Source organism: Hemiscyllium ocellatum, chromosome 24 (assembly GCF_020745735.1).
Source record: "Hemiscyllium ocellatum isolate sHemOce1 chromosome 24, sHemOce1.pat.X.cur, whole genome shotgun sequence".
In the NCBI taxonomy this organism is placed as follows: Eukaryota; Metazoa; Chordata; class Chondrichthyes; order Orectolobiformes; family Hemiscylliidae; genus Hemiscyllium; species Hemiscyllium ocellatum.
This window is the reverse complement of record NC_083424.1, coordinates 3,280,499-3,307,287: the sequence shown is the minus strand read 5'-3', so window position 1 is coordinate 3,307,287 and position 26,789 is coordinate 3,280,499. Positions and strand designations below refer to the sequence as shown.

General features: G+C 45.5%; 1 protein-coding gene across 2 annotated transcripts in view; it reads right to left on the bottom strand.

The window, feature by feature from the left end:
- The window catches only part of adgrd1 (adhesion G protein-coupled receptor D1), a 299,554-nt gene that overhangs the window by 94,902 nt on the left and 177,863 nt on the right, over positions 1-26,789 (bottom strand). For both annotated transcript variants that reach the window (XM_060843366.1, XM_060843367.1), the window contains 2 exons: positions 26,570-26,636; positions 1,817-1,883 (listed from right to left, as the gene is read on the bottom strand). In XM_060843366.1, coding sequence (XP_060699349.1) covers positions 1,817-1,883; positions 26,570-26,636 — 134 coding nt within the window. The remainder of the gene's footprint in view (positions 1-1,816; positions 1,884-26,569; positions 26,637-26,789) is intronic.

Genomic DNA, 26,789 nt, shown 5'->3' with positions numbered 1-26,789 from the left:
GTCACTGGCTGGGCCCAGCATTTATTGCCCTGTCCCTAGTTGCTCCCTTAAGAAGATGGGGGTGAGCTGCCTTCTTGACCCGCTGCAGTCCATGTGCTGTGGGTAGACCCACAATGCCCTGAGGGAGGGAATTCCAGGATTCTGGCCCAGTGATAGTGAAGGAACGGTGATATATTTCCAAGTCAGGATGGTGAGGGGCTTGGAGGGGAACCTGCAGTGGGTGGTGTTCCCATAGCTTAGGGTGATTCCAGGTCTGTAATATATTTGAAATTGTAAGTGGTCTAATCAGAGTTTGATATGAGGAAGGGAATCTTTCCCTTGGGAATAATGAACCTGTGGAACCAGCTTCTATGGAGAATTCACAAAAACTCCTCCAAGTGAGAGCTGGACTTATTTCTGAATGAGAAGGTGATCACTTCATACAGAAGAAAAGGTCTGGGCCAGAGTAATCTCTTGGATCAGGTTGGATCACCTCAGGGAGTGGAAGAGGAATTTCCCAGATTTTGTTCCCACACAAAGTTAGTGTGGGGTTTTCCATTTGCTTCCAGCCCCTCACAGGGGCTCACTCTGGTTTCAGCTGGACTGAGAGTGTCTCCATGGTGATCCATGTGGAATAATAATTGGGCGCAACACTGGATTGCTCCTGATCAGGTTAGTGGCCTTAGCATCAGCGGATTATCCCTTTGGAAGGGCAGGAACAGTACAGTTGAGGATTTACAAATCAGCCATGATTTCACTGAATGGCACAGCAGACCCAAGGGGCTGAATGGCCTGTATTTTCTGCTCCAATGTGCCTATGATTTTCTGGATCCTGAGGCCAGTCAAGTTCCCCATCACCATCTGGCATGAACAGAGAGTGAATAATCCAACTCAAACAGCACAACTCAGCAAAAACTCCCATTTTCCAATGAGATCCCTTCAGACTGAAGTACCGCATTGAGGACACTTACAAAACAATTTATTTTTATCACTGCAAACTGCTTTTGACACAAGTGGTTGATGCTGAACCAACTGCAGTATTGACAGGGCCCTGAAATCAGCACATCCAAAACGGGCCAATCTTTCTGGCGATAGGATTTATTTAGGTGGCTGGTTTCGCAGAAAGCAATCAGGAATTAATTATTTGCAGAATGGAGATTGTTTATGCAGCTGGAAAGACTACAAAGGCGTTGTACAAACTTCAATGGACAGTGTACATACTTGGGCCAGCAGACTGGACCAATCAGGGAATGGTACAACACAAAGGGAGGCCACTCGGTCCACAGTGCTTGTTCTGGATCTTTGGAAGAGTTTTCCAATCAGTGCCACTCGCCCCTGCCCTTACCCTACAGCTGGGTAAATTCTGCCCTTTGAACCTTTATCTAACTCCCTTGTGAGATTGGATGATTTTTAAATTTGTCCAACACCGACACCTCCAAACCATCCCTTTTTGGAACGATTCTCGAGTCTGTTGTTATTGCTGTCTCAGGCAATGGATTCCTGAACTTAACTCAGTACATTTATAAAAAGAAATATCCTCATCTCCTCTCCGCGTCCTTCAGCGATTATTTTAATTGCTAGATTATTTGAGTGTTTCCACAAAAAAATTAGGAGTGAAATAATCGCGAAAGGATTTTTTTTAACCAAGCTGAAAACAGTTCAAAGTCATGTGTCCATTCTATAGCGTCAAGCTTGGGCACACACACAGTGGGATCTTCAGCGAGATTCTATTAAAGTTTGCCCATTCCCTGAGGTTCTCCCCAAATGCCATTCCCATCAGGATTGCTTTGACATTGATGTTCAGTGAACGTGTGTAATGTTCAGGGCTGTCACTTACCACCACTACAAACAGTGCTGGGGCCACAAAGGCCCAGATTGCTCCCCTCTCGATCGACAGCCAACAACTGCAGGAGGAACACAAGAACATCAGCAAATGGAGTTAACAGGAGAGTCAAACCTCAGCATAGAATCCCAACAGTGTGGAAGCAGGCCAGTCAGTCCATTGAGTCCACGCTGATACTCTGAAGAGCATCCCACCCAAACCCACCCTATCCCTGTAACCCTGCATTTCCATGGCCAATCCACCCTAATCTGCATGTCTTTGGAGGAAACCGGAGCACCCGGAGGAAACACACAGACACGGGGAGAATGTGCAAACTCCACACATACAGTCACCCGAGGCTGGAATCGAACCCGAGTCCCTGGCTGTACCAACCACTGAGCTACCATGCAATCTACACCCACGGTCAGCACCTGGGCGGGTCTCAAAGAGCAGATTCCAGTCAGTTTATTCACAGGCTCTGTGCTACCCAGGGTAATGTCGACATGTATGAGGTGGAACAGGAGATCAGAAAGGCCAAGTTTTCTGAGAAATGCCAATCACACTTGGGTTGGTCATCCCAGTCTCGGGAAAATGCTCTGCATTTGCAACAGGAGATTCCGCCCAGAGATCATTCAGAAATGCAGAATGGTCTTCAAAATCTGATGGGCCCTTCATTGTGTAGGATATATGGCCTACGACGTGTGGCCCCCCACACCCTCCGTTCTCACAATAACAAGGTGCCCCATCCTGTGACTTAAATGTTCAGAAATACAGGCAGCCCCTTTCATAGCTCCTTTCAATGGGCATGGGCAGAAGGGTAAGTGGGAGCTTAGGGGGCGACGTTGTTGGTGACAAAGGTGCAAGGTGGGAAAGGGGTCAGGTAAGTGATGGAGGGTTTAGACTGGGGAGGTCAGCATAGGGAGGAGATGTTGGATCTGGCAGGTGGTGTTGGGTTTTTGAGGCAGGGGTATTTGGGGTGCTGTTGGGTCCTCATGGTCAGGGGGTTGGGTTTTGGGTTGAGGGCAGGGCAGTGTTTTGTAGCACCCACTGTTGTGTCAGTTCCTGCCCAGTCCCCATTCCTCACCCACCCGTAATCCCTCCCCATCGCATCCCTCTCTCCATCATACTCCCCTTAGCCAATTCCAGCTGGTCACTGCCCCTCTACCCACCCCTGCTCCTTACTATTACCCTCTCACAATGCCATCATTCAATCACCTTCCTCATCCCAGTCACATGTGGACAATCAGAACCATTGGACTATAACTGGGAAAGAGTGAATTGGTTCTCTTTGATGTTAAGAATGGAAAAGCGGTGTGTTATTGAAAAGGAGAGGGATTGGAGAACTGTGAGGTGCAGAGGAATCTAGGTGTCCTGCTACATGGACCACACACAGTTAGACAGCAGGTATAGCAAGTGATGAGGAAGGCCATGTTTGGGGATGGATTCTGAAAGTAGAGAGAGGGAGGCAGTGTAGATCTTGCAGCTGTTGTTGGGACTGCAGGCTTTGTTAAAGACTTGTTATAGTATTTTTTTCAGTTTTTACAGTCATTATATTTTACTAATGTAAGATTTTTATTCACTGACATTTAAAAAACAAAAAAAAAACCAATTTTTTTTAACTGACGTTTTTAAAAATGACCTTTTCAGGGTCTACAGGGAACAGCTGAGGTTTCTCGAAGTTCAGAATTTAAAAGGGATTATATGTGCTTTAAAGGGGCTCGTTAACATCGCAAAATGTTTTTTTGAAGAACTGAAGTTTTTTTTAAATAAGGAGAGGTGTTTTATCCCGGAGAGTCTGACTTGTGGTCAGCTCTGGAGCAGAACATTTTTTTCTTTGAGGAATTTATTGAAAAGGGGTCGTTTTTATTCAGTTAATCAGCTAAGTGGTTGATTTTATTTACACATTTGATAGGTACGTTTTCAATCTATTTCCATTTTAATATTATTTTCTGTAGGGAAACAGTGCAGACAGGCAGTGCAGGGCTCCCCTGTGGCTGTTCCCCTCGATAATAAGTTTTGGATTCTGTTGGGAGGGATGACCTACCAGGGGAAAGCCACAGTGGCCAGGTCTCTGGCATGGAGTCTGGCTCTGTGGCTCGAAAGGGAAAGGGAGAATAGAAAATCAATAGTGGTAGGGGACTCAATAGTTAGAGGAACGGACAGGAGATTCTGTTGTCGCGAACGGGACTCCTGGAAGGTAAGTTGCCTCCCAGGGGCCAGGGTCCGGGATGTCTTTGATCGAGTCTACAAGATTCTGACGGGGGAGAGTGAGCAGCCAGAAGTTGTGGTGCACATTGGCACCGATGACACAGCCAGGAAAAGGGAAGAGGATCTAAAAAGTGATTTCAGAGAGTTAGGTTGGAAGGTAAAAAGCAGGATGAGCAGAGTAGTAATCTTAGGATTTCTATCGGTGCCATGTGCTAGTGAGGGGAGGAACAGGGAGTGAGTGCAGCCAAACACAGGGCTGGTGCAGGAGGGAGGGCTTCAGATATATAGATCATTGGGGTACCTTCTGGGGAAACTGGGACTTATACATGAAAGGGTGAAGTGCATTTAAACTAGAAGGGCACCAATCTCCTGGGAGGAGAGATTTGCTACAGCACTTTGGGAGGGTTTAAACTAGTTTGGCGGAGGGATGGGAACCAAAGCTACAGATCAGAGGAGAGGGTAGTTGTTGAATGGGCAGGAATAGAATGCAGAGAGTCCGTCAGGAAGGATACACAGTTGATAGGGCAAAGGGGATGGGTTAAAGTCTGTCTGTTCCAATGCCAGGAGTGTCAGGAATAAAAGTGATGAACTTAGAGCATGGATCAGTACTTGGGGCTACGATGTTGTGGCCATAACGGAGACATGGGTTTCACAGGGGCAGGAATGGCTGCTGAATGTTCCAGGGTTTAGATCTTTTAAAAAGAATAGGGAGGGGGTTAAAAGAGGAGGGGAGGAGCATGGTTAATTAGAGAGTGCATCACAGCTGCAGAAAAGGAAGGTGTTGAGGAAGGTTTGTCGACTGAGTCGGTATGGGAGGAGGTCAATAACAGGAAAGGAACAGTCACTTTATTGGGTGTTTTCTATAGACCCCCACCCCCAACATACACACTCACACACACACAATATCAGCAGAGAGATGGAAAAACAGACTGGACAGCAGATCCTGGAAAGATGCAGATATAACAGAGTTGTTGATGTAAGTGCCTCCAACTTCCCCAGTATTGATAGGAACCTCCTTAGTGCAGATGGTCTGGATGGAGCTGATTTTGTCAGGTGTGTCCAGGAGGAATTCTTGATTCAATATGTAGATCAGCCAACTGTAGGGAGGCCATATTGGATTTGGTGCTAGACAATGAGTCAGGCCAGGTGTTAGATCTCTCAGTCGGAGAGCATTTCGGTGACAGTGATCACAACTACCTCATCTTTACCATAGTCATGGAGAGTGATAGGAACGGACAGTATGGAAAGGTACTTAATTGGAGGAGGATAAATTATACTGTTATTAGGCATTAGCTGTGGAGTATAAATTAGGAACAACTGTTCGATGGGAAAGAGACAACAGAAATCCAAAGATGTGCAGGTTAGGAGAATTGGCCAAGCTAAATTGCCCATAGGGTTAGGAGCATTAGTCAGGGGTAAATATAGCATAATGGGGTAGGGGAATGGGTCTGAGTGGGTTAGTCTTCTGAGGGTCGATGCGAACTTGTTGGGCCGAAGGGCCTGATTCTACTCTTTAGAAAACAAAATTTTATAAAAATATGTGGAGGCTGTTTAAGGAGCACTTACTGCGAGTGTTTGATAATTTTATCCCTTTCACATAGGCAAGGAATAGTAAGGTGAAGGAGCTTTGAATGACAAGAGGAGCTTCTCATCAAGAGGAAAAAGGAAGCTGACTTAAGATTGAGGAAGCAAGGATCTGGGACAGCTTCAGAGGATTACAGGGTAGCTAGGAAAGAACTCAAAAATGGACTGAGGAGAACTAGGAGGGGGCATGAAAAAGCCATGGTGGGAAGGATTAGGGCGAGCAAAGGCTTTCTACATGTACGTGAGGAATAAGAGAATGATCAGAGACAGGGTAGGGCCGATCAGGGATAGTGGAGGGAACTTGAGCCAGGAGTCTGAAGAGGTAGGGGAGGCCCGAAATGATTTTTTTGCTTCACGAGAGAGAGGGATCCTGTTGATAGTGAGAACACCGTGGACCAGGTTAATAGGCTTGAACAGATTGATATTGAGAAAGTGGATGTGCTGGAAATTCTGGGAAGCAACAAGATAGATAAATCCCCAGGGCCGGACCAGCGTTACTACGGGGAGTGAGGAATGAGATTGCTGCACCTCTCACGATGATCTCTGCATCCTCACTCTCTACCGGAGTAGTACCGGCTGATTGGAGGGAGGTGAATGTTGTTCCTCAGTTCAAGAAAGGGAATAGGGAAATCCCTGGGAATTACAGACCAGTCAATCTTACTGTGGTAAGCAAGGTGCTAGAAAGGATTCTAAGGGATAGGATTTATGATTATTTGGAAAAATGTGGCTTTGAGAGGGGCAGGTCATGCCTCACCAGCCTTATTGAATTCTTTGAGGATGTGATGAGACAAGTTGATGAAGGTCGAGCAGTGGATGTGGTGTTTATGGATTTCAGTAAGGCATTTGATAAGGTTCCCCATGGTATGCTCATTCAGAAAGTTAGGAGGTATGGGATACAGGGAAATGTGACTGACTGGATACAGAATTGGCCGTCTGAAAGAAGACAGCGAGTGATAGTGGATGGAACGTATTCCGCCTGGAGGTTGGTGACCAGTGGTGTCCTACAGGGATCTGTCCTTGGGCCACTGCTCTCTGTAGCTTTTATAAATGACTTGGATGAAGATGTGGAAGGACATGTTAGTTCATTTGCCACTGATACAAAATTCAGTGGTGTTGTGGATTGTTGTTGACAGTGTTGCAGGCTACAACAAGACATTGACAGGATGCGGAGCTGGGCTGAGAAGTGGCAGATGGAGTTCAACCTGGATAAAAGCAAAATGATTCATTTTGGAAGGTCGAATTTGAATGTTAAATACAGGGTTAAAGACAGGATTCTTGGCAGTGTGGAGGAACAGTGGGATCTTGGGGTCCATGTATATAGATCCCTCAAAGTTGTCACCCAAGTTGATAGGGTTGTTGAGAAGACTTATGGCGCATAGGCTTTCATTAACAGGGGGTTGAGTTTAAGAGCCACAAAGTTTTTCTGCAGCTCTATAAAACCCTGGTTAGACCACACTTGGAATATTGTGTCCAATTCTGGCCACGTCATTATAGGAAGGATGTAAATGTTTTAGAGAGGGTGCAGAGGAGATTTACCCGGATGCTGCCCAGATTGGAGGGCATGTCCTATGAAGAGAGGTTGAGTGAGCTAGGGCTTTTCACACTGGACAGAAGAATGAAGAGAGGTGACTTCATAGAGGTGTACAAGGTAATGAGAGGCACAGAAAGAGTCAATAGCCATAGACTTTTCCCAAGGACAGGAATAGCTGGAGGAAGGTATAGGGGAGACGTCAGAGGTAGGTTCTTAACACAGAGAGTAGTGGGTCACCGAATGCACTGCCAGTGGTAGTAGAGTCAGAGACATTAGGGACATTTAAGCGACTGCTGGACAAGCACATGGACGGCAGTAAGTTGAGGGGTGTGCAGGTTAGGTTGATCTTAGGTTAAGATAAATGCTTGGCACTACATCGTGGGCCAAAGAGCCTGTACTGTGTTGTACTGTTCTATGTTTTAATGAAAGATAGCTTATTTGATATATCAAGTGTTACTGAACTTTTTCTTAGGCTTAATGTATCAAGGCCAGATATATTATACAGAGCGGGATGGCTAGTACATATTACACAGCAGCATCAGTCAGATAGATGGGCGACTGCCGGGACAATACGAAGGTAGTTCAAAAGTCTCCGGAGGCTAGTCCTTTATCAAATGGATATTCAGCTTTTGGCACTGTTAAAAGGGATAGCCTCCCAAGAAAAATTAAACGGCCAGTTATGGGACACTTGGAATGATTCTAATGGTAGGCAGCGTTTGACAAGATCTAACAGAATTATTGTTATCGGGGTCTCTCCTGTCAGGGACAGTAAGATTAAATTTTGGATAGTTTGTTGCTTTCCTGGTGCTAGGATTAAGGACCTCTCTAAATGTTTCAAACATATTGTTAAAGCAGTGATTGAGAAACCAGAAATTATTGTACTCACTGGTAGAAATGACATTTTTAGGGAAAAGATGAACGCAGTACAGAGTGAATTTAAGAGGTTAGGTTGAAGTTTAAAAAATAAAATCTTAAAAGTAGTCATTTCTGGTTTACTCCGAATACCAAACTAAAAAGAGGGAAGGAGCAAAAGATGAAAGGAGATAAATCAATAGTTGAAGAGTTGGTTTATTGTTCAGGGATTCAGGGTTTTGGACATTTGCAATGTCTTTTGGAATAGAAAAGGCCTGTTCAAAAAGGATGGGTCAAACCTAAACTGGCGAAGGACCAATATCTTAGCAGGAGATTTGCTCATTCCATCAAGGGAGACGTTATATTGAGGGAGGGTAGGGGTTGGGGGAGGGAGTAGAGGAATTCTGCGCAGCAGTGTAAATGGAAGGATGGATGGGGACGGTTTGGAATGTGAGGAGAGCACGTCAATTAGAAAAGAAAGACGAGAGAGAGTCAAAGTATGAAGTAACTCTGAACAACTAAATTTCAATACAAGGGGTTTAACATGTGAGGCTAATGAACTTAAGGTATGTTTAAGAACATGGGATGGGGACATCTTAGTTAACACAGAAACCTGGCTGAGAGATGGATGCAACTGGCAGCTCAATGTTCCAAGTTTTAGATACTTATAGGAAGGACAGAAAGGGGGGAAGAAAGGAGGAGGGGGTGTTTTTGATTAAGGAATACATTACTGCTGTAGCTAGGGGAAAGTGAGGACTGCAGATGCTGGAGATCAGAGCTGAAAAATGTGTTGCTGGAAAAGCGCAGCAGGTCAGGCAGCATCCAAGGAGCAGGAGAATCGGCGTTTCGGGCATAAGCCCTTCTTCAGGAATGAGGAGAGTGTGCCAAGCAGGCTAAGATAAAAGGTAGGGAGGAGGGACTTGGGGGAGGGGCATTGGGAATGCGATAGGTGGAAGAAGGTTAAGGTGAGGCTGATAGGCCGGAGAGGGAGTGGGGGCGGAGAGGTCAGGAAGAAGATTGCAGGTCAAGAAGGCGGTGCTGAGTCCGAGGGGCTGTAGCTAGGGAAGAGATTTCTGAAAAATCATCCAATGAAAATATATGGGTAGAAATTACAAATAAGAACAGACTGATCAGTTTGATGGGATTGCGCTAAAGGCCTCCAAGCTCTCTGTTTCTTCATCTCCCGCCGAACCAACCAGTACCCTTCCACCAACACAGTCATCCGTTTGGCGGAACTGGTCCTCACCCAAAACAACTTTTCCTTCAAATCCTCCCATTTCCTTCAGGCCAAAGGAGCAACCATAGGCATCCACATGGGCCCCAGCCTTCGTCAGGTACGTGGAACAGTCCATCTTCCGCAGCTACACAGACACCATTGCCCACCTTTTTCTCTGCTTCATCAATGATTGTATCGGCACTACCTCGTGCTCCCACGAGGAGGTTGAATAGTTCATCAACTTTACCAACACCTTCCACCCTGACCTCAAGTTCACCTGGACCATCTTGGACACCTCCCTCCCTTTCCTGAACCTCTCCATTTCTGGTGACCGACTCAACACAGACATCTTCTGCAAACCCACTGACTCCACAGCTACATGGACTACACCTCCTCTCACCTTCCCTCCTGTAAAAATGTGATCCCTTATTCCCAATCCTCTGCCTCCACTATATTGGCTCCTGAGAGGACCAATTCCACTTCAGAATATTCCAAATGGCCTCCTTCTTCAAGGACAGCAATTTCCCCTCCCACGTGATCAACAATGTCCTCCAGCACATCTCCTCCACTTCCTGCACATCCGCCCTTGAACCCCACCCTTCCAACCACAACAAGGACTGAACCCCACCCCCCAACCCCAGTCCTCACCTTCCTCCCCACCAACCTCCAGATACATCGCATCATCCTCCGCCATTTCCACCACCAACAGTCAGACCCCAGAGATATATTTCCCTACCCACCCTAGCTGCATTGCTCAGAGACCATTCCCTCCGTGACTCCCTCTTTGGTCTACCTTCCTTTGCTGCTGAAAGGGATGTGAAACCTGTGTCCACATCTTCCTGCTCACCTCCATCCAAAGCCCCAAAGGATCCTTCCACATCTGGCAGAGATTTTCCTGCACCTCCACCCACCTCATCTACTGTGTCTGTTGCTTTCGATATGCTCTCCTCTACATCGGGGAGACAGATGCCAACTTGCGGAACATTTCAGGGAACATCTCTGGGACACACGCACTAAACAACCCCACCACCCTGTGGCCAACCAATTCAATTCCCCTTCCCAATTCACCAGGACATGCAGGTCCTGGGCCTCCTCCATCGCCAAACCCGAACCACCTGACACCTGGAGGAAGAACATCTCATCTTCTGCTTTGGGACCCTCCAACCACACGGATTCAATGTTGATTTCACCAGTTTCCTCATTTCCCCTCCCCCCACCTTATCCCAGTTCCAACCCGGCACTGCCCTCATGACCTGTCCCACTTGTCCATCATCATTCTGGCTCAAAGGTAGAAGATAGAGGGTGGTGGTGGAGGGTTGTTTTTCAGACTGACCAGATTAGATTACTTACAGTGTGGAAACAGGCCATTCGGCCCAACAAGTCCACACCGACCCGCCGAAGCGTAACCCACCCATACCCCTACATTTACCCTTACCTAACACTATGGGCAATTTAGCATGGCCAATTCACCTGACCCGCACATCTTTGGACTGTGGGAGGAAACCGGAGCACCCGGAGGAAACCCACGCAGACACGGGGAGAACGTGCAAACTCCACACAGTCAGTCGCCTGAGGCGGGAATTGAACCCAGGTCCCTGGCGCTGTGAGGCAGCAGTGCTAACCACTGTGACCAGTGGAGTGTCACAAGGATTGGTGCTGGGTCATCTACTTTTTGTCATTTACATAAATGATTTGAATGCAAGCATAAGAGGTACAGTTAGTAAGTTTGCAGATGACACCAAAATTGGAAGTGTAGTGGACAGCGAAAAGGGGTACCATCTGGACCAGATGAGCCAATGGGCTGAGAGGTGGCAGATGGAGTTTAATTCAGCTAAATGCGAGGTGCTGCATTTTGGGAAAGCAAATCTTAGCAGGACTTATACACTTAATGGTAAGGTCCTAGGGAGTGTTGCTGAACAAAGAGACCTTGGAGTGCAGGTTCATAGCTCCTTGAAAGTGGAGTCACAGGTAGATAGGATAGTGAAGAAGGCGTTTGGTATGCTTTCCTTTATTGGTCAGAGTATTGAGTACAGGAGTTGGGAGGTCATGTTGCAGCTGTACAAGACATTGGTCAGGCCACTGTTGGAATATTGCGTGCAATTCTGGTCTCCTTCCTATCGGAAAGATGTTGTGAAACTTGAAAGGGTTCAGAAAAAATTTACAAGAATGTTGCCAGGGTTGGAGGATCTGAGCTATAGGGAGAGGCTGAACAGGCTGGGGCTGTTTTCCCTGGAGCGTCAGAGGCTGAGGGGTGACCTTATAGAGGTTTACAAAATTATGAGGGGCATGGATAGGATAAATAGACAAAGTTTTTTTCCCTGGAGTCGGGGAGTCCAGAACTAGAGGGCATAGGTTTAGGCATATCTTGAAAGATATAAAAGAGACCTAAGGGGCAACGTTTCCACGCAGAGGGTGGTATGTGTATGGAATGAGCTGCCACAGAAAGTGGTGGAGACTGGTACAATTGCAACATTTAAGAGGCATTTGGATGGGTTTATGAATAGGAAGGGTTTGGAGGGCTATGGGCCGGGTGCTGGCAGGTGGGACTAGATTGTGTTGGGATATCTGGTCGGCATGGACGGGTTGGACCGAAGGGTCTGTTTCCATGCTGTACATCTCTATAACTGTATGACTCCATGTGCTCTGCTGCACCCGCCCCTCCAACCTATCACCATCATCTGCCACCTTCATCTACCTATTGCATTCCCAGATACTTTCCCTACCCCCTCCCATTTATCTCTCAGCCTCCTTGGGCCCCCCACATTCCTGATGAAAGGCTTATGCCCAAAACGTTGATTCTCCTGCTCCTCGGACACTGCCTGACCTGCTGTGCTTTTCCAGCACCACTCTAATCTAGACTCTGATCGCCAGCATCTGTAGTCCTCACTGTCTCCTTGTACTATAGGCGCAATCCCCCACCTCCCCTCAAAAAAGAGAGAAATTGAGAAACAAGTATGTCGGGAGATTTCAGGTATATGTCAGCTTCATAAGGTTGTAATAAGGTTTAATTTTCCAAACATTGACAGGGACTACTATAGTGTTAAAGGTTTGGATGGTGAAGAATCTGTCAAATGTATTCAACAACATTTTCTTCACCAGTGTGTGGAGGAGGAGCAAAACTAGACCTTCTTTTGGTCAATAACGCAGGGCAGGAGACTGCAGTAAAACTGGGAGACACTTTAGGTCTCACCATCATAATTCTATTCGTTTCAAAATGGTTATGGAAAAAGATAAAAGTTAAAGCTTTTAGTTAGAGTAAAGGTGTGAGACAAGAACTTTCAAAAGTTGATTGGAGTAGTTTGTACACAGATAAAGGGTCATCTGACAAGTGGGAGTCATTCAAAAGTTTAATTACAGGAGTTCAGAGGCATCTTGTTCCTGTCCCAGAGTGAAGGGTAAGGTTGGGAAGATTAAAGAACGATGAATGAATAAAAGACAATCTTATTTTAGATACAGCCAACTTGGTTCAACTGAATCTCTTCATCGATATAAAGTGTGTAGAGGGATTCTTGAGAAAGAAATGTGGAAGGCAAAGAGGGGATATGAGATAGCATTGGCAAATAAGGTTAAGAATGACCCAAAGAGAATCTACAAATACATTAAGAGCAAGAGGGTAACCAGAGAGAGGTAGTGGCTCTTAGAGATCAAGGAGGTTGTCTTTGTGTTGAACCCCAGGAGATGGAGGAGACACTAAATGAATATTTTGTGTCAGTTTTTACTGTGGAGAAAGAGTCCAGAGAATGCAGAGAAATAAACTTTGATGTTTTAAAAACAGTTCACGTTACAGAAAAGGAAGTTTGGAAAGTCTTAGAGAATATAAAGGTGAACAAAACTCCAGAACCTAATCTCATGTATTCCAGAACACCGTGGGAAGTAAGGGAGGAAATTATGAGATCCCTTGCAGGAATATTTGCATCATCTATAACTGTACGGGTGAGGTGCCTGATGACTGGAGGGTAGGTAATGTTGTACCTTTGCTTAAGAAAGGTTATAAGGAGAAACTGGGGAACGAGAGAGCTGTGAGTCTGACTTCGGCTGTGGGTAAGTTGTTGAAGGTGATTTTAAAATACAGGATTTATGGAGATTTAGAGAGGCAAAAATTGATTAGGGATCATCAGCACGGCTTTGTGTGGGGAAAATCGTATCTCACAAACTTAATTAAGTTTTTTGAGGAAGTTACCAACAAGATTGATGATGGCGGAGCAGTAGACGTTGTTTATTTGGATTTTAGTAAAGTCTTTGACAGGTTTCAGATGGTAGACTAATTCGTAAAGGTGGGTCACATGGGATTCAGGAGTGCTCGCCAATTGGATATATAATTGGCTTAAAGGCTGCTTTTCAGACAGGAGGCCTGTGACCAGCAGTGTTCCACAGGGATCGGGTCTGGATCCTTTTTTCTTGGTCATTTATATAAATAACTTGGATGAGAATATAGAAGGCATGGTTACTAAGTTTGTGGATAACACCAAAATTGGTGGCAGAATAGACATTGAAGAAGGCTTGCTAAGATTACAAAGGGGTCTTGATCAAATAGATCAATGGGCTGAAAAATAGCAGATGGAGTTCAATCTTGATAAATGCAGAGTATTGCATTCGGTAAAACAAACTGGGGTAGGGCTTATACAATTAATGGCAAGGTCTTGGGTAGTGTTGTAGAACAGAGGGACCAAGGGGTACAGGTACATAATTCTTTGAAATTTGCATCACATCAGGGTGGCCCACATAAAAAGGTATTTGGCACACTTGTCTTCACTGCTCAGTCCTTCGAGTATAAGAGTAGGGAAGTCATGTTGATGTTGTATAGGACGTTGGTGAGGCCTCTTCTGGAATACTGTGTCCAGTTCCGGTCACTCGGTTATAGGAAGTGAAGAGGGAGTTGGCACGGGGCAGGGTGACACTAGGCACACGGACACACAAGATGGCCGCTGAACCATGAGTTGGCCAGTTTTCACACAAGATGGCAGCCAGACCACAATATGGAGAGAGACAGCAGAGTAAACACAGACACTGCCTGGAGCCACCAGGATGCCAGCACAATGCATTCACAACCCAGTTGATTAGTTTAAGGTGAGTGGGGGAGAGAATACACATGAGTAACGATCACTGCCCACCGAAGCGTCTGGGTCCAACCAACATCTTTTATAGAAATGCTAACGGCTTGATAGGGACTCAATACAAAATGCTAATAGCCAGGGCTGCAGTAACCATCCTTCTCAGGAAGAGCGATTAGTGCCCATTACCACAGCAATGGACTTCAGCGCAGCCATGGAAACTGACAAAGTCTGCATTGAAACTGACGATGACCACATGGAAATTAACAAAGGCTGTGCTGGAACTGACAAAGATTGTATCAAAACTACCAACAATTCTGCAATGATTACAACAAACAAACTATGTTACAGAGACAACAACCTCAGCACTGACCTATTATATCACAAGATGTATAAACGTTTCTTGACATGTGCTCCGGGTTGAGAGAAGACTCACAGCTGACCCCTGTGCTGTTGGTGTCATTTGCTCCTGGAGTCCCGGTATGTCCTTGTACAATAAACTCTGTCATTGAACCCCGACTCTGACTCTGAGGCTAGTGATTTCCCCCACAACAAAAGGGTTTTATCAAGGTGGAGAGAGTCCAGAAGAAATTTACCAGGATTTTGCCAGGTATGGAAGGATTGAGTTATAAGGAAAGGTTGGATAGGCTGGGATGTTTTTCACTGGCGTGTAGGAGGTTGAGAGGTGACCTGATGGAAGTTTATAAAATAATGAGGGGCAGAGGTGGAGTTAATGGTAGTTGTCTTTTCCCTAAAATGGTGAATTTCAAGAAGACAGGTGCATATTTAAACTGAGAAGAGAGAGATTTTAAAAGACATGAGGGTCAACTTTTTTTCCACTAAGGGTGGTTCACATGTGGAATGAACATCCTGTGGAAGTGCTGGATGTGGGTACAATTACAACATTTAAAACACATTTGGGTAGGTACATGGAAGGTTTTGATGGACATGGGCCAGGAGCAGGCAGGTGGGACTAGTTTAGTTTGGGATTATGTTCGGTATGGACTGGTTGGATCGAAGGGACTGTTTCCGTGCTGTCAGACTCCATGACTGTACAGCAGCAAGAAACACAGAGACAGCTGGAGTAGGTCAGCTGCAACATTCCCTGTAAGCCCTGTGTACAGCCATTCTGATATTCCACATACGGTGACCAACACCGGAACGCTGGTTACAGCACTGAGACCCAATTCTGGAAGGTTCTGCTGCACTCGGTCAGACAATGAGAGGGAACAGTGCTCAGCACCTCCACCAGACTCTGTGCAGAGAGAAACCCATTCCTGCTCCAAGGTCAATGTGACTGTGTTCTCAGGAACAGGCTCACTGAAGGAAGTTCCAAACACCAGGAAACAAACTTGAAACCAGACAGGCCCTTCATGGGGAAATCAGGAAGAAAGTTCACACCCTAGGGTGGTGGAAATCTTGAACTCTCTTCCACTCTCTCCCTCCTTGACAGACTGTTCACAGAGAGGATCAATTCTGATCGACTATTGTGGGATAAGCTGCCCTGTATCAAACACAGAAACATAGAAGATAGAAGCAGGAGGAGGCCATTCGGCCCTTCGAGCCTGCTCTGCCATACATCGCCATCATGACTGATCGTCCAACTCAATAGCCTAATCCTGCTGTCTCCCTATAACCTTTGACCCCATTCACCCCAAGTGCTTTATGTTTTGGCATCAACTGCTTCCTGTGGTAATGAATTCCAAAGGCTCACCACTCTCTGCGTGAAGAAATGTCTCCTCATCTCCACCCTAAATGATCCACCCTGAATCCCTAGACTGTGACCCCCGGTCTGGGCACACCCACCATCAGGAACATCCTCCCTGTCTAGTCCTGTTACAATTTTATAAGTTTCTATTGGACCCCCCCTACTCCTCCCCATTTATCTGAACTCCAGTGAAAACCAATCCTAACCTAGTTAATCCCCCGTCATCCCCGGAATCAGCCTGGGAAACCCTCGCTACACTCCCTCGAGACCAGGAGCACCCTTCCTCAGAAGGCAGCCATCACTCAACACCAACTCCACTGGGCAGGACACACAAACACCAGAGCAACCTGCTCAATACTGAATGTGGTCAGGGCCAGAGGCTGCCAGGAGGCTGATGGGAATGCTTTCAGTATGTTCTCATTACCTTCCTTGAAGAGGGCCAACATCCCCCATTGGGTTGTGGGAGACCCGGGTTGGGGACTGAGCAAAATGGAGAAGGGTCACATGGGAAGGCGCCTTCGACAGGAGCATGACATTGAGGAGTCAGACAGAGTGGACAAGCCTCCAAACAGGCATCTTTCCCAACCATTATCCACAGCTGCCTCCAAGGTGGCAGGACCTCTTCACCACATGTTGGGCTATCAGCTCCCTCAGACCCCAGGGGGCAGAGTGGCAGCAAATCCTTCACAAACGCTCCGATATTACATTTAATTGGAGCTGGAGCACAAACCTGAGGTTTAATCAGAGATGTGGATGAGCAGTCTGGAAGATTACAGACTGACTTATTTTCCTGAGCCAAACTCAGAGGCAATGAGCAAACAGAAAACACAGAGAACACGTTTCCAAACCACGGGTTCTCCTCAGCTTGTCTGCTGTTTTCTTGTGAAATCCGACAAATCAAACAAAGATTCAAAAACAGAGCAACTGACATTTCACCTTGACTTTGCAATAATGAGAACGGGACATTAATAATTGATCCCACCGGCTGGAAACATTCAGTGATTGACATCATACACAGAACTGCCAATTTATATTCAAGATGTATGCAATGGAACTGGGGCTGAACATTAATATATAATTCAGAATCTCATGTCCTTTTGTTACACAGCCAGCTCACAGATGGGCTGCATAAGACAAGCAGGTCATTTCATAAACTGGGTTTAGTAATAAAACTATCATCTGTTGTACAACAAAACCACACAGTGTCCCTCACTATGTACATTAAACACTCTGAGCTGATTGGCTGGAATCTGAATCCTGTGGCCTTTGGAATAGTGAGGAGTGTTCAAAGACACACCAAAGGGTTTTTCAAAGCGTCTGGGACAAAATCAGCACATACTCATCACAACACAGAAGGCTCCATCCAACTGTACAGTCAAGGCACCCCCACTCAGTGCGTTAGGTCAATAACAGAATTGAGAAGTTGCTTTAAAAACACATTCAAAGTAACAAGAAATGCCTGGAGGGGTTTCCAAACCAACAATGATCAATCACAGATACACGCTAAACCATTTAAGGAGATAATAGAGCAAGTCACCTCATACTTTCTCAAAGACGAGGTTTTACGGAGCATCTTTCTTTTATTCATTCACAGGATGAATGAAGGCTTCGCTGGCTTGGCCAGCATTTAGTACCAATCTCCAATTGTCCAGGGGACAGGTAAGAGTCAACCCCATTGCTGTGGGTCTGGAGTCACATGTAGGCCAGACCAGGTAAGGATGGCAGCTTCCTTCCCTCTAGGACATTTGTGACCCAGGTGGATTTTCTGACAATCAGCAATGGATCCATGCTCATCATTAGACTCTTAATTCCAGGTTTTATTTTCCCATTGAATTTAAGTTCCACTGTGATGGGATTTGAACCCATGACCCCAAAAACATTACCTGGGTCTCCAGAGTAACAATCTGGCGATAAGAGCAACAAAATACCATCACCTCCCCTCAAAGGAGAGAGCGATTTTGGAGGGAAATTCCAGAGTGTAATTGGAGGGAAATTCCTGGCATTTGCTTTATTTCTTTATGCTTCCAAAGTCCAAAAGGATATGGACTCCTGAGAGCTACAGGAGCCGACAGGGCAAGTTGTGCAAACAATGGATGAGAAAACAAATAATTTGTAAAGACTGTCAGAGCTAGTGGCAATTTTGTAAGGAAAGTATTAAGGACAGAAAACAACTCAGCGATCTGCTCGAATTGCTGTACCTTATCAGTTTGCCTTCAATCCCAAGGCAAAATAATCAATCTATTTTCGAAAGCTCCAATTGAGCCCAAAGTGTTCTAAGTCTTTCTGGGAGACAGTTCCACATTTCCAGGTATTCCCACCTATCTCAGCTGAGCTGCACAGCTCGAGAGCTCACAGAGTGAGGTCTCCTTCAGCTCCTCAATCAATCCGACTGTTTTTAACATCTGGATTTCAGTTGGGGATTTTTTCAGAGGATGTTTGTAGCCGAATGGATTTACCTGAAGAACAGATTACAAAGAGATCTTCTTCCCTGACCACCACTATTGAATGTAAAGGAAATGGTTCATAATCGATTGGCTTTCTTAGATCTTATAGAGTCAGAGATGTACAGCATGGAAACAGATCCTTCGGTCCAACCCATCCATGCCGACCAGATATCCCAACCCAATCTAGTCCCACCTGCCAGCACCCGGCCCATATCCCTCCAAACCCTTCCTATTCATATACCCATCCAAATGTCTCTTAAATGTTGCAATTGTACCAACCTCCACCACTTCCTCTGGCAACTCATTCCATACACGTACCACCCTCTGCGTGGAAACGTTGCCCCTTAGGTCTCTTTTATATCTTTCCCCTCTCACCCTAAACCTATGCCCTCTAGTTTTGGACTCCCCGATCCCAGGGAAAAGACTTTGCCTATTTATCCTATCCATGCCCCTCATGATTTTATAAACACCTATAAGGTCACCCCTCAGCCTCCGACGCTCCAGGGAAAACAGCCCCAGCCTATTCAGCCTCTCCCTGTAGCTCAGATCCTCCAACCCTGGCAACATCCTTGTAAATCTTTTCTGAACCTTTTCAAGTTTCACAACATCCTTCTGACAGGAAGGAGACCAGAAATGCACACAATATTCCAACAGTGGCCTAACCAATGTCCTGTACAGCTGCAACATGACCTCCCAACTCCTGTACTCAATACTCTGACCAATAAAGGAAAGCATACCAAACACCTTCTTCACTATCCTACCTACCTGCGACTCCACTTTCAAGGAGCTATGAATCTGCACTCCAAGGTCTCTTTGTTCAGCAACACTCCCTAGGACCTTACCATTAAGTGTATAAGTCCTGCTAAGATTTGCTTTCCCAAAATGCAGCACCTCGCATTTATCTGAATTAAATTCCATCTGCCACTTCTCAGCCCATTGGCCCATCTGGTCCAGATCCTGTTGTAATCTGAGGTAACCTTCTTCGCTGTCCACTGCACCTCCAAGTTTGGTGTCATCTGCAAACTTACTAACTCTACCTCTTATGCTCACATCCAAATCATTTATATAAATGACAAAAAGTAGTGGACCCAGCACTGACTGTCTAGTTTGCCTGAGTTTAACTACACTAGGAGGAGTTGTTTCATGACTGATTCAGACATTTAGATTGCCTTCAAATTAATTAGCAAGGGGCTTATACTTTGAAATGCTGGAACAGGTTGGACTTGAACCTAGGACTGCCTAGCCCAGGGCTAGGGACGCTGCCACTGTGCTATAAGAGCAGCTCCACTCACCCAGCAATATCTGTGCCTTACCAAATGTTGGTGACTGGATTTGTAAAACTGACACAGAGGAGTGACTGGTGAAAATGAACTGGGCTGTAAAAGCAGCTCAGCTACTGCAAAACAATCTATTTCCTGCTTAAACTGCTCCCTGACATTCAGCACTCCAAATATGTTCAGCTACCTGTTCCTGTGTCACTCCAAGTTGCCACTGGAACATAACCTGACCCCTGACCTGAATACTTCAGCTCTATGTGAAAGGAATCATCATTTGAGAAGATTTGAAGCTTCATTCTGCTTTTACCTTCCACACACACCATGTAGCCCTGGTCTCAGACAGTCATCTTGTAGACTAACAGACTGCAGTAAATGATGATGTAATTTCACTGAATGAATGCATTTTGTTTTAAACTGGCTAAGCTATCTGCTGTGATGCTGTATGACCTATCTCAGAGAGTGATTGGTCACAATTGGGCTGTGACTGAAGTGGTGATCACTTACATTCTGCAAGACAACAGAAAGGACATTCTACGTTGTAAATGGTGCCAGGACTAATTTGCTCTTTATGTGTGAGTTGTTAGCTGTAGCCCATCTGGGTTGTGTTGTGGATTTGCCTGCAATAAAACATAAACAGAAACTGCTGAAGAACCTCTGCAGGTCTAGCAGCGTCTGTGGGGACAGAAACAAAGGTTTTGTGTCCGGTGACATTTCATCACAACTATGCAATGAAGCAGAAATGCTGGTGTAGGCCACGGGCCTAAAGGTCCTTGCAGGATTGTCAGCTCCATCTAAAAGGCCGACCAGCCCACACCCCCGGTACACATTTCCCAAAGCTCCGTGCTGCAACTCTGCTGTTCTGATCATTGTGAACAGGGATTTGTGAAGTGATGCACCTTGACTGAAGGAGTAAGGAGTAGTAACACAGACATTTAATGGCACTGCTTTAAAGAAAGTGCAGCGACAGAGTGATCGGGGGTTTCATGTGACTGGATCATTAACGGAGGCAGGGCATGTTGGATGTACTTAGCAAGGTATGTTTTAAGTTATTTTGTGGGATGTGGGTGTCACTGGCTAAGCCAGCATTCATTACCACTTCCCTATAGAAGTTGCAAATAGACACTTAAAGATGACAGGAAGTAGGAGCAGGATTACCCCATTTGGCTTATTCAGTCTGTCCCACCATTTGGTTACGGCCGGAAGGGCTTATGCCAGGAATGTCAATTCTCTTGCTCCTCAGATACTGCCTGACCTGCTGTGCTTTTCCAGCACCATATTCTCAACTCTAATCTCCAGCATCTGCAGTCCTCACTTTCCCCAATGTGTTTCTCAATCCCATTCTCCTGCCTCCTCCGAATAACCCTTCATCCACCCCCCCCCCCAACACCTTACGAAATCAGTAACCTATCTATCTCTGTCCTAAATACACTCAATGACTTGGCCTCCCCAGCTCTCTGCGGCAAAGAGTCCCACAGATTTCCCACCCTCTGGCTGTAGAAATTCCTTCTCATCTCAGTTCTAAGGGGTCATCCCTTCACCCTGAGGCTGTGCCCTCGGTCCTAGTCTCTCTCTGACTAGTGGAAACATCTCCACGTCCACTCTTTCCTGTCCTCTTGGTATTCTGTAAGTTTCAATCAGATCCCCTGATCCCATTCCTTCTCAACTCCATCACGCACAGACCTGCAGTCCTCAACTCGTCATCATATGATGCACGCTTCATTCCCTGGATCATTCTTACAAACCTCCTGGGGACCCCCTCCAACACCACCATATCCTTCTATAGATACAGGACCCAAAACCGCTTACTGTATTCCAAATGCAATCTGAGCAGAACCATATACAGCTACAACAGTACATCTCTGCCCTTGTATTGTACCCCTCTTGAAATGACAGTTTAACAAGAGCAGAGAGTTCACATTAAGGAGAGAGGTGGGTGTTGATCTGAAAGTGGAGAAGATTGTGATTGAATTCGGTAAGCTAGACCACAAAAATGCCTTTCCTATTTACCAGGAGCCCAGATATAAGGTTTTAAGAACAATACTGGGGGAAATGAGGAGGAACATCGTTATGTAGTGACCAGAGGGACCCAGCATTCACGACCTGCCCTGATGCTAAAGAACAAAGGAACAGGCCCTTCAGCCCAACTGGCCTGTGCATGATGCCTTCCTTTCCCCTTTCAGCTGCCTGTATCCCTCTATCCCCTGTCCATTTATATATCTGTTAAGATGCCTTTTAAATGTTGTTATTGTCTCTACTTCCAACACCTCCAAGCCATACCACTCTCTGTGTAAAATACTCACCTCTCGTATCGCCTTTAAACTTGACCCTTTTTGCCTTAACCTATACCCCTTGTAATTGACATTTCTACCATGGGGTTAAGACTCTAACCATGGAATGCTCACTGATTTCAAAATGAAATTGGATGGGGGCTTGAGGGACATAAATCTACCCTGCTATGGGGATAAAACAAGGTGAATGAAATGGCTGAACTGCTGTACAAACATCCATCAGAAACTCAATAGGATTTGTTGATATCCAACTTTCCTGGCTCTGGCCTGCTGTGCCAGGCATCATTAAATATGCATAAGGTTCTGTGCATCTGTGGGCACTTGGATGGCATCTGATAAAATCAAAGCAGCCACGTCAAAGCCATTGAAGTTTCAAGGGTGTTTGCATATCTGACCCCGCAGCTCCCTCTGCATGAGTCACTCTATCCAGGGTTATTAACCTCCCAGGCACCCTCCACAGATTTGACATTCAAATCTGAAACAATTCCGCAGCAGCAGAGTCTGTAATTAGTGTCTGCACAGAGTTATTAACTTGTGTAGTGTGTCCAGGCTGGGAGAGGACGGACAGCTCACTGATCAAATACTATACTCGGAGACTTGCCTCATTGCAAGGCCACAGGATGAATAGCTGCACAGTCGGTTCACAATAACTCAAATATTTTGTGTTGGAGTCTCTTACCTCCCTTTCAGTAAATGAGATAGGTCCCTCTCAGAGAAGTTAGAACACCTGAGGAATGAGGAGGTTTTGATCTTTGAGCGAAGACATTTGCACGTATGGACAGGCCTGAACCAAAGGCCTCATTATTAAGGTCACCATGCTCCGAAAGCAAGTGCTTCCAAATAAACCTGTTGGACTATAACCTGCGTTGTGTGGTTTTTAACCTTATGTATAAGAATAAATCCAGTCAGGAACTCAGATTAATTTCTTTACCCCAAGAGTGGGACAACATGGCCCTCACTCCCACAACAAGTGTTTGGGGTAAACAGCATCAATACATTTGATTGGAAGTTGGATAAAGACATGATGGAGATCGGAATAGAAGGAAAAGATGAGATGAACCAAAGGTTGGAGTGTATTCTTCAGGAGCACAGGCAGCAGTTTCAATGTTTGGGGTAAAATGGCCTGTTTCTGTGCCATTGATTTTTCCATAAATGATATTGTGAGATTCACAACGTTGCCAGCCCTATACCTGCCCCTCGCCACTGTTTCTCAAACAGTGGGGCATAATGCGATCTGTCACAGCCAGGACACCAGGAGGCAGTGGGCACCAGCAAAGTGCAGGAACTCCACAAGGGATTTCCTCTTTGTTTGATCCAATACATGAAGCTACACATGTAGCTCATTCACACAGAAATATTCCCAAATGTAAATTCCTCAAACGCAGGCTGAAGGAGTTGTCAAGGTGGGAGAATGGCTGCAAATGGAAGAAATGGGAGACAGGAGCTGCAAAGAGGAAAAAAATAGATTGACACTTTTCACTTAATGAATGAAGGCTGGCACGGTGGCTCAGTGGTTAGCACTGCTGCCTCCCAGCACTAGGGGCCCAGGTTTCATTCCAGCCTCAGGTGACTGTCTGTGTGGAGTTTGCACATTCTCCCTGTGTCTGTGTGGGTTTCCTCCCATAGTCCAAAGATATGCAGCTAAGGGTGGATTGGCCATGCTGTAGTGTCTATATGTGGATTAGCTGTGAGAAGTGTGGTGTTATGGGGATGGGGGCCAGTGTGGGTGGGATGCTCTTCAGGGGTGATCAGATGGGCCAAATGACCCCTTCTGCCCCGTAGGGATTCTAACACTTATCTGCCTGGGAACAGGGGAAAAATCAAGGTAATGAATTCCTTAAAAATGAATGTTTGGTGATAATTTGGCTGCAGGAGGTCAGGACCCATTATATGGGGCAAAACTATGTTGCTGCTTTAAGACCTCAGTATGCGAAGGATCAGAATGTAACCCACATAACCAACTGTTCTGTGTAATGCAGAAGACTGCCTACATCATTACCCGAAACAATAAGTTATGGTTTTCAAATAAACTGTATCTAGGTTCGTAACCTGTGTCACTTACAAAGAATGCAAGAAAATGGTAGCAGCATTGGGTTATTCTTCTTATTAAAAAAAAGACATTGTTAAAGGTTGAAAACACAAGTAGAGTCCTTAGACAGGAACTAGGTAGGGCAGCAGTTATATCTATAGCAGGAGCCCTGACAAAAACTACATCACAGCAAGTCCCTAATATGTAACAAAGAGGCACGATGGCTCAGAGATTAGCACTGCTACCTCACAGCGCCAGGAACCCAGGTTCAATTCCACCCTCGGGCAACTGTGTGTGGGAGTTTGCACAGCCTCCCTGTGTCTGTGTGGGTTTGCTCCGGTTTCCTCCCTCAGTCCAAAGGTGTGCAGGTTAGGTGAATCAGCTGTGGGAAATTGCCCGTAGTGCTCAGGGATGTGTAAGCTAGTCATGGGAAATGTAGAGTAGTAGGGTTGGGAAATGAATCTGGGTGGGTTATTCTTTTGGGGGGGGTCAGTGTGGACTTACTTGGCCTGTTTCCACTCTGTAGGGATTCTATTCGAAACTGTCCATGGGAGAGAATCTCATTTAATCAGCAGGATTTTCACATTCTTGAACTCAAATTGTCACATTCAATTCTTAACAAACCAGAGTAATATTTACAGAGTTTAAATAATTTTACCCCCAGCTATTCTATCAGTTTTTATAACCAGATAGCTAACTCACTCCCTGTAAAGGGAACAATAATCCACATGATGACTCTATTGGCCGATATCCTTGCTGTTTTCCATCCTGTGCAAAATGTGAGAATTTTGTTGAATTATTAATGCTTCCTCAGAAAGGGAGTAGAGATTTCTACTTGCGTGACAGAAGCTTCTATCATTAGAATCTCATTTTACCCAAGATATAACCTCAAATAGCAAAACCTAAACATGGAGCATGCTCATAATTAGTCAGAGGAAGAAGTGATTAGTTCTCCCTGGCTTAATTCACAATGAATTAATTGGAGTAAATGAGAATAAATGGTGTGATTTATAACACATCAGCTGGACACCGGCTGGCTCAATCACTTGGAAAGAGTTCATTGGAATATCCAGTAATCCTCAACATCGGAGAAAGGAAAATATACCAAAAACATCCCAATGAGTTATACCGTCAAGCAGCTAGATTTAATTCTGATCTCAAAAACAGAGACAGGAACTTGGGAGGAGCTCTGATTGACATGAGGTTTGACAAAGTCAACATCGTAAAGCCATGAGGGTCACAAAAAGAGCAAAGTCAGAAGTCACACGGCATCATAGAGTCACAGACATGTACAGCACGGAAACAGACCCTTCGGTCTAACTCGTCCATGCCGACCAGATATCCCAACCCAATCTAGTCCCACCTGCCAGCACCTGGTCCATATCCCTCCAAACCCTTCCTATTCATATACCCATCCAAATGCCTCTTAAATGTTGCAATTGTACCAGCCTCCACCACATCCTCAGGCAGCTCATTCAATACACGTACCACCCTCTATGTGAAAACGTTGCCCCTTAGGTTGCTTTTATATCTTTTCCCTCTCACTCTAAACCTATGCCCTCTAGTTCTGGACTCCCCAACTCCAGGGAAAAGACTTTGTCTATTTACCCTATCCAAGCCCCTCATGATTTTATAAACCTCTATAAGGTCACCCCTCAGCCTCCGACGCTCCAGGGAAAACAGCCCCAGCCTGTTCAGCCTCTCCCTGTAGCTCAAATCCTCCAACCCTGGCAACATCCTTGTAAATCTTTTCTGAACCCTTTCAAGTTTCACAACATCTTTACAATAGTCCAGCAGGTTTATTTAAATCACAAGCTTTCAGAGCTTTACCCCTTCATCAGGTGAAGTTTATGATTCCAAATAAACCTATTGGACTATAACCTGGTGTCATGTGACTTCTGACTTTGTCTACCCCAGTCCAACACTGGCACCTCCAACAAAAAGACAGTGCCAATTTTTGACAATTGTGGCATAGTAATTGAGATGTTTAAGGTGATCAACACGGCGAGGGGGGAGAGAGGAACAGTGTCCCCTCATTGAAGTGAACCTAGAAAAGGAGAGCATCTTTTATTAAAATTAGGAGGAGCCATTCAGGAGGTTTGCTCAGGAAACACTCCTATGTACAAGAGGGGAGATGGAATTCAGGAACTCACTCAAAAAGCTGCTGAGACAAGGATTCAGGTGGAAACTACAAAGTTAACATTGATAGATTTTGAATTCTGAAGAAGGATCCTTGGATTTGAAACATTAACACACTCACTCACTCTCTCTGCACACCTGCTGGGTGTCTCCAGTGCTCTCTGTGTTATTTTAAATTGCCAGCATCTGTGCTTTAATTGAATTGATTTTTGTTTGCTGAGTGTATTCAGATGGGGAAATGGAGTTAGTTTCAGATTTTCCATGATCTAACTGAACAGCAGGGTAGGATAGAGGGGGTTGAATGGCCTCCTGTTATTGCCGCCAATGACCTGGGTTTAACACAGACTGGTTTGAGTTGCTGTGACTAAGGGAGACTTCTCTACAGAAGGAATCCAATAAAACAATGCCAAATAGAACAGTTTTGACTCCCAGAATACTCACTTGTCTGCATTTCCGTAGCTGTCAAATGCTGAGGTGACAGACACGATGCAAATCACCAAGGGTGAGCCTAAAGTCAAGGATAAGTAAAGTCACTGACAATGCATGTTCAACGCGTTACCAAACAATCAACACTGGGTTTGACCTTTGCACTCACTTGCAGCCCTAAGGTTGGTTAAAGTCAGGGTCACAGCAACAACTGTCTCCATTTCTTACCAGTAAA